At 36.4% G+C, this 8,555-nt stretch overlaps 2 protein-coding genes across 3 annotated transcripts in view; both read left to right on the plus strand.

Annotated features, from left to right (window-relative positions):
• LOC109844065 (callose synthase 12-like) overlaps positions 1-1,172 on the plus strand; it is a 10,405-nt gene extending 9,233 nt beyond the window's left edge. Inside the window, exon 6 of one of the 2 annotated variants that reach the window (XM_020413076.1) lies at positions 323-1,172. The gene's annotated coding sequence lies outside the window, so the exon portion shown is untranslated. Of the gene's footprint in view, positions 222-322 lie in introns of those variants that run through there. The other variant, XM_020413078.1, reaches the window with a different exon arrangement.
• Positions 2,609-7,780, plus strand: LOC109844066 (uncharacterized protein At4g28440-like). The gene is made up of 2 exons (XM_020413079.1): positions 2,609-2,965; positions 7,384-7,780. Exons 1-2 carry the CDS (start codon positions 2,743-2,745, stop codon positions 7,572-7,574), a joined length of 414 nt encoding a protein of 137 aa, XP_020268668.1. The 5' UTR covers positions 2,609-2,742; the 3' UTR covers positions 7,575-7,780.

Consider the following 8,555-nt stretch of genomic DNA (forward strand, 5'->3'; position numbering starts at 1 on the left):
CTGCATTTTTAGCTGGGCCGTTCTCACTCTTTCAATTATGTAGATAATGATTGGAAGAAGTGACTATTTGATATGTAGCTTCAACAACCGTGCTAAATGCTGCTAATTATTCTAAGGGATGTCTGGCATTGCACATTGTATGACACATGTTCTTTTATGTTTTGATATTTGGCTATTACACGTTGGTGCAATTCCTTATGACAAGTTAATAGGAATCTTCTTAATGAACAATTTTGTTAGTGTTACTTTCCGTTATTTTCTTTTCTATAGTCATGTAAGGTTTAACAACAGATTTAACTCACTTTTGGAGTATTTCTTGTAGATATTAGAGTTTTAAGCTAGAGAGACAGGAGTGCTACCAGATCTTTTTGTACAGCTAGCATATTTGTCTTTTGGAGTAGTGGATTCTTCACTGGCTTGCTGTCTTCCGCTGGGCTGGACCTTATCCATGTCAAACTCTGCTGGCGGCTATGTATTTCTTAGGGAGCTTGATTCCCTGCGTTCTGATGGGTTGATATTTTCATTAAGTTCGTAGAATTTGAGAGGTAGTGCAGTTGTGAATGCCTTAGCACAATCCTACAATTTCATCTCGATGGATGCCCTTCATCATTTAGTCCCTTTTTGGTTTTATTGTTTTGTTTAAATTTTTGTGGAAAATGCTACTAAACATCTTTGTATGTTCCTAGACCCTGCTTTGGTGACATGTAAATTGCTGTATTTTTGTTTCTAACTTCTTCATGAAATCCCAAAATCGCATGCATCCTATTATGTACTGAAGAAGATGAGAGAGGAATTATCCAGATAGGCCGGTGTCAATAGCTCGATCAGGAACTGTTTCTCTCTCCTAATCTCTGCCACTTGCACCTTAACGAAGACAGGGGGATGCTAATAGCTAACTGGTTTGTTTGCGAAAAATGTTCCTAAGTTTTCCGAATGCTCTTGGTTTTATCTCTGCACTATTCCATCCATGCTCAGGATGTTGGGATGACATTTGAAGTGTCATGTTGATCATAAGCAAAGGGATAGGCGAATGTTGGTGTTAAGTAGAACATTCTCCTTTAAAGCCTCTCGACGAATCTTGCATGTTATGTTAAATTTTGTTCAACACTATCTTCTCTCTACTTTCACTGGTTAATGGCTACATGTTTGGTTTTGAATTCTATATGAACTTACAGAACAGGGAAAAGAAAATGCTAGCCTTGCACAGTTTGAGGTACGTGCTATAAAATTTTCTTGTACTCTGTTGGAAGTATAGATGGGGAGCTTGCAGAATTTTTTTTTTTTTTTTCAGCTAGTATTCAGTTGTTCCTTCACGTTATTGCTAACTTTTAATTATGTTTACCCTTACGGCTGATTTGTTCACAGGTACGAGGGGCAGTTTAATAAAATAAATGGAAATGTTGGTGGCCAAATTCTAATTTTAACTGTTGATCAATTATGAAAGCAACTCGTGTTCCTCAATTGTTCTTGCTACTATTATTTTCTGCAAGTAAAGTCTTATATGAGGTGTTAGGCGACTGAATTTTCCAGTTAACGTAAGCTATGCGTCCATCCATCCAAATTAACAGGTATGAGGTATTAGATAACCGCATATTGTCTTAGAATCAATTATGAAACTCTTAAATATAGCCTCTCTAACAACTAGACCAAAACTCCATAGTTATGGTGATGGTTGACGATTATAATTTCATATTAATTTTAACATGATCCTGCAGGTTGCATCTCCTTTTTAATTTAGTCCCTCTTACCATTACACAAAAAGCTCGATGAGGATCGGAGATTATAGTATAGTTTTATGTTGGTTAGGAGGACTCAATTTAAGATGGTACCAGAACAACCCAGGTTTAAATCCCACCAGCCATGAATTTAAGACGGATTTTGCTTAAAATTAACACCACTATGCGAGTCTAAGTTAGAATCAACTATAATCTTCGACCTTTACCATAACTTCGGAGTTTTTTATATAATGGTAAGAGAGACTAAATTTAAGAGAAACTAACTCCATTTTTTATGTTATCTCCACTTTTTTAGTTAACTATATGTATTTAACACGGTAATAGTCTGTGCTCCTGCCAATAACCTTGTAATAGTCTCCTATGTCCTATGCATTACAAAGGCATAGCAAAGTACATACAGGTTCCGTTTTCCCCTTTAGAATCCACTTTTCAAAACGCGTTGTTTTACAGAAATAAATTTTGGTTGTCAATTTATACATAAACCACTATTAAACAGATTTTTGACGCGATCAATCATCTGGATGCATATTTCAACTAAGTTTTTTTTTTGGGGGGGTAATTGATCCTCTAAAGATATGATCCTTAATAGAGTTTTGATGAGCTCAATATTGAAAAAAAAAGACAAAACTGAAAATTTAGGCTCAGGTGATCGATTCAAAAAAAAAAAATTATATATAGAATTGAAAATTAAAGAATATTTTTTTAGAATTAAAGTTGGGTTCTATGATGAGACCCCGGGGTCCCCCCAAGCGCATAATAAGACAGCATAAATTGACCCAACCCGAGTCAATCACAAAGGACGGAAGCAAAGTCCTGAGCTGGAGTAACTCGTTCCGCGAGCCACCGTACCGCTAACAACTTTCCCCCGTGGGATTGTGGATTGGTGCGAGTCTCCTCGTTTCTCTCTCCCTGCTTAAGTTCACCCAATAAGAAGAGACGTGCTGTTAACGCTCATCTAAAAAAACCCCTTAAATCGAGAAATCTAGGGTTAGGGTTTTGGTGAACCATGTCGACGTCGACGGCCGCGAAGAGGAAGCCGGTGTTCACGAAGGTGGATCAGTTGAAGCCCGGCACCAGCGGCCACACGCTCACCGCGAAGGTCGTGACCTCGAACACGGTGCTTCAAAAGGGGCGGGCCGCGTCTCCTCACCTTCGTCAGACCAAGATCTCTGAGTGCTTGATCGGCGACGAGACCGCCTCCATCGTTTTCACCGCTCGAAATGAGCAAGGTGAGCTTGCATTCCCCCTTTTTCCTTTGGCCCCCCCTCGTCGAAACCCTAGCTCGTGGATCCGAAACCTTTTTTCTGTATGTCGTGAGTAATTTGTTGATACCGACTGAATTTCGTTCTTATTATTGAATTATTAAGTACTTGGTTATCGTAACCCCATTATACCATTGACCATTGTTATTTGTTGGCAGTTTAGGCAAATAAAAGATGTTGAGGTGACTAAATTAATTTACCGTTTATGTTATGATCGGCATTTCCCTTGTTCTGTAGTTGGCTTTAAAGAGTTTTATTGTCCCCCTTTTTTTTAATGCTACTGCTCTTGGTTTTCAGATATAAATCCAATTTCTGTAACATGTTATTGCTCGTAAATACGAAGTGGCCATTTATGTTAACATATTTTCATATGTTCGAAATACTTTTTACGTTTGGACTATGTTACCTGGTACTTCTAATATGGAGTCCTGCCTGCACCCAACACATGTCGTACCCCTACCCGGACCGAATACTTCTTGGGCACTCCTTAAATAAATGTATATATTTATTCAGACCAGTCTTCCATTACACAACTCATGTTTAATTTAAAACACTCATCATACACTTACTTGGATATATATCCTGCACTCCACATCCATTTTTGTAACTTGTGGATAAGGGTTGAGTTCATTTTAGCCTTGAGAACTATGATTTAAAAGGGTCATTTACATAATCTAGCTCAGAACTATGATAATATCCCATGAGTTTCAGTCGTATCCATGTAACCTACCTTGTACAAATTTTTCCATGTCTCGTACCAGCACCCACACCCGCACCCGCATCTATGTTAGTGCCAGTGCCGGCACCAATGCAACTTAGTGTCTAGGTAACATGCCATTTTAGTTGGATCCAGTTTTCTCTATCCCTAACCTTTGAAACTATGGTACTTCTTATTTCGATGTTGCTTTCCTCACATTCTCATATTCCCTAACTTTGCATGATTTTGACTTCACAATGTATTGTAGATACTTGTTGCATATCAAAGGGGCATTGTTTTAAATATCCTTATTAGCCAAGACTTCATCTTCAAAAGGGAAAGGCAAAGGAGTCCAATGCAACAATTGTAAGAAACTTGGCTAAGAGGAGAAGATTTTTTTTTTGTTACAATTTATTCATAAACTGAAAGTGCCTTTTTATAGGCTTACAAAACAACTTAATCACCATAAAAATCTAAACTAATTTCAGATTTATTAGCAACTACTCCACTAACAAAATAACAACCAAAGACCGAAATTTTAGCTAACAAAAAAAACAGAAAAATCAGCAAAATATCAAATCTTTGAATCGGTCTTCAACATTCCCCCTTGATTCAAAGTTTCTTGTCATTCCTCTTGAATCTTCATAGAGCACTTCTCTCCATAATCTTGTAAAGCACTTCTCTTCACTTCATAGAGCACTTCTCTCCATAATCTTGTAAAGCACTTCTCTTCACTTTGTGATGCACTTCTCATCTCTATCTTGTTGATGCGCACTTCTCTTCACTTTGTGATGCACTTCTCATCTCTATCTTGTTGATGCACATAATCACCAACATTCTTTTAAATGAGCATATCTCTCCACAAATATTGATAGAGCACTTGTCTCAATCTTTCCATGGTGCACATCTCACCATTATTCCTAGAATAAAGTTTCTTCTTCAACTGCTTGTGCCATGTTTGCTTATTCTTCAGCATTATATCGGCAATATTTTTGGATATGACCAAATCTCTTGCATTTGTGACATTGATGTTTTCCTTTATGCCAAAAATCCTTCTCCTCATGGCCAAGTTTCTTACAATTGTTGCATTGAACTCCTTTGTCTTTCCTTTTTGAAGATGAAGTCTTGGCTAATAAGGCTTCTACATTTTTTTCATCATGTTCTTCCTCCCTCATTGATCTCCTTTGGTCAACAACACTGAGGGCATTGACTAAATCCACTAGAGTTATTTTGGATAGGTTTTTAGAATCTTCAAGTGAGAAAATTTTAGACTCGTACCTTTCGGGAATAGTCACTAAAATCTTATCAACCACTCTTTCATTTAAAAATGTTTTACCAAGCAATCTAATTTGATTGACAATCGCCATAAGCTTACCGACATTCTCTTTGATGGTCTCACATTTCTTCATCTTTTGCATCTCAATTCACTTTTGAGATTCAGAACTTGCATCAATTTTGTTTGATCGTTGCCCTCGAACTCTTCCTTCAGCATCTCCCACGCCTCCTTAGGTGATTCACAAGTCATTATACTTGTGAAGATTTCGTCCGACACGACTGAATGAATACAAGAGAGGCTTTTGGCTTCTTTGTTTTTTCTTCGTCGTGCTTCTTGATTTGTTTTAGGGTTGGATTTTGTGGAAGAGGGGTCGGCTTATAGTCACTCTCAACAACCACCCATAAACTCAAAGCTTTCAAATGAGATTTCATCTTGATAGCCCAAGATTGATAATTGTCTCCATTGAGGATGGGGTATGGAAGCGAAAAATTGTTGGATGTCATTAAAAACAAAGGTTGATCACTCTATTTTTTTAAATCCTCACAAACCCAAGAAAACTTGTGCTTTGATACCATGTTGGAAAAAAAAAGAAGAGAAGATTTTTTTACCATATAACTCAATATATTGGACGATATGTCCTTTTATAACGTTTTGCATAAGACGAGATGATTTTAATATTATTTACTGTTTTTTGGTAACTTGTGGGCGATATATTAGCTGGTATGTTGGCCGATATATCCTTTATGTAGCTTGTTCATAAAAGAACAATGTTCTGCAATTTTTTAAAAATATTTTTAGCAAAAATTCCATCCTTAGAGTTTTTAGTAAAATTCTAGTATGCTCCTTTCCCCAAATAAGCTTCTACAACTGGTTAGTGATTCTAAGCATATATTATTTACGTTTTCGTATGCTTAGATTTCATTAAGTATGTTTACATTACATCTTAGAACATTATATTACATAGTATATCATGCTATATGACACTCTGATATTTACTACATATCTCAATATTTCCCTGATATCTGTCATCCAAAATGGATTTTGTCTGTATGATATTTCCTCGATATCCGATAGTTAAAACCTTGCGAAGGGGTACATATGTTGACATGGCATAATTGAACATCCCCCTTTATTTAATACATTCACATGCATATTATTCTGTTCAATAGTTTCCAATATGTTGTAGAGTATTTTAAATGCAATAGAACCTAAATGCACTAGTAGCTAATAGTCGGTATTGGCTGTGACCACAGCTAAGTTTGTCTATCTTCCAGCGGGAAAAGCACTGCCAAACTTATTATTATGTTAGTAATTATTTAGACATTCAACTTTCAAAAATTTCTTACAGTTTTCTCCAATAAACTTTCTTATCCTATTAAGTAATATCGTGATTACAGAGTATATATGTCGTGGAAAGATTAATTTGTGATTGTTGTGAGGAGGAATCTGGAAGGTTAGCCCTTGCAACATGGTGTTGGTGATATTTTGTGGACAATCCCTGATTCACTCTTAATAGTTTCAATATCTTTATTGCACTCTTCCGTGATTTGATAATTTCAATTTTATTCTTCTCATAAATTCCTTTTGATGCTCGGCGGACTCTGTGTTATTTGTGTGTTGTGTGTCATCGAAACTGACAAAAGGATATTGTCTAGATATTTTTTATATTTCGTTCAGAATCTTGCCTTTAGTTGCTTCTCCAAGGTTAACAGATCTTGCTCACATGCTTTTTGCTTCTATTTTTATTTGTTGAGAATGATTATTGGCTTTAGCAATCCTAAAACTGGGGGAAAATGTATCTTTTGCTAGTTCTTGCATGGCTATTTTGTCTTTTTGCTTGTTGAATATGATAATCTGGAAAAACACGCTCCTTGGTTGCATGTGATTAGTTGTATGGTGCATTTGTCTACATTCAGTCAGATGATACTAAATGCAACAAGATGTAGATGGAAATATTTCCCTTTTAAACTGAACTAGTACACAATGTTAAATTTCTGGCTAGATTTGACTCATTGTAAAATGCTGAGATCAAATCCGAAACAGTTCAATTGATAACATTTGATATTTCTACTTGCGCTCCTGTATCTCTGCATGCTAAAATGCAATGAAGCAAAGCCCTTCATGCTGAAATGCCATGAAACTTGATGAAGTCTAGCATTATTCTGGCAAAGATTATTACACGTTTACTTTCTTTCTAGTCACATGTGATTTTAGTTTTGCCAAGTGTTTGCGGTTTCTCATAGTTTATGGAGGCTTTTACGTTAGGTACCCAGACATTTATTTCATCATTAGACTACACCATCACTTCTTTATGGATCAAAACCATAGTAATTAGGACATAAAATGTGATCCTTTGTTGATATTGTTTTTATGTACTTGTTGGAAATAATATTGAGCTTTGCGTATTGACAGTTGACTTGATGAAACCTGGTGCCACTGTGATCATCCGTAACGCAAAGATTGATATGTTCAAGGGATCTATGAGGCTGGTTGTTGACAAGTGGGGTCGCATCGAGGTTACTGAGCCTGCTGACTTTACAGTTAAGGAGGACAATAATTTATCACTGGTTGAATATGAGCTGGTTAATGTTCCCGAGGAGTGAGTGGTTTCTGATTGAAACGTTGAATGTTACCATCTTTTGGGGTACTTCTGTTTTTCTGATCAGAGGTATAAAGTTTAATCTGAAACCGTGCTAGCTTTGTTTCATAGATCTGAAGGTAAACATGCTCTTGTTAACAAATTCTGTCTTGACTTGTGGGATTAGTAATGCTGCTGCGCATTTGAGCTATATAAATTGGCTTTAAATCACCTGCTTGCAAATTATGTTCTGTTTCTGTGATGAATGTGGTAATATGATTACTCTTGACTTCCTTTTAAGTAATTATGGGAAAGGTGTAGTTGGTTAAATATTGGCAAGACATTGTAGATTCCAAATTTTTATTTATCTATTGCATGATCTGTTTTATAGAGAACTTGCAACGACCAGCTAAACTCGAGCAGTACTGGCGATTAGTTTATCATTATTATTATATCCATATGGTTCGATGTTCACTTTCATCAATAAGAACCATTATTATTAGTTCATAACCTGAGACTGGGATTTTGTTCCAAACTCCCCCGATACCTCCGTAGCCTTGCTTTCTTGTGGAAATTAAAATTGTTATCTTCCGCTGGGAAATGGGTTTCTAACACTGTAGTATTAATAATGATCCATTAATGGAACTAGGATCGCGTCACCTCAAATACACTGTAGTATTAATACATTTTATTGGTTACTTTGTAACTAATAAGACATACAAGGCTGAGCTTGGTGTCAGCTTTCATGCTTGTAGTGTGATATTCTAACTCCGGAATCAAACAGGATGGGCAGCTCTCCCCGCTAGATATAAAAGGGCAAGGGCCTAGGCCTGTTTAGTTGGCCGAAAAAGTGGAAATAATAATAATAATAATAATAATAATAATAATAAAGATTTTTCTCTCTCACACATAACAGGTGAGAAACCCTAAAGATTTTGGGAAAATTGATGATTTCATTAAGCTCTCCCTATCCCCTATCTCGATCTTTTACTCTTTTGGATGATCG

The sequence above is a fragment of the Asparagus officinalis genome, chromosome 5 (genome assembly GCF_001876935.1).
Source record: "Asparagus officinalis chromosome 5, Aspof.V1, whole genome shotgun sequence".
Lineage (NCBI taxonomy): Eukaryota > Viridiplantae > Streptophyta > Magnoliopsida > Asparagales > Asparagaceae > Asparagus > Asparagus officinalis.

Coding starts and splice junctions, on each gene's coding strand:
- LOC109844066 (XM_020413079.1), top strand. CDS start 2,743: ATGTCGACGTCGACGGCCGCGAAGAGGAAGCCGGTGTTCACGAAGGTG. Junction 2,966..7,383: donor CACCGCTCGAAATGAGCAAG/GTGAGCTTGCAT, acceptor GCGTATTGACAG/TTGACTTGATGAAACCTGGT.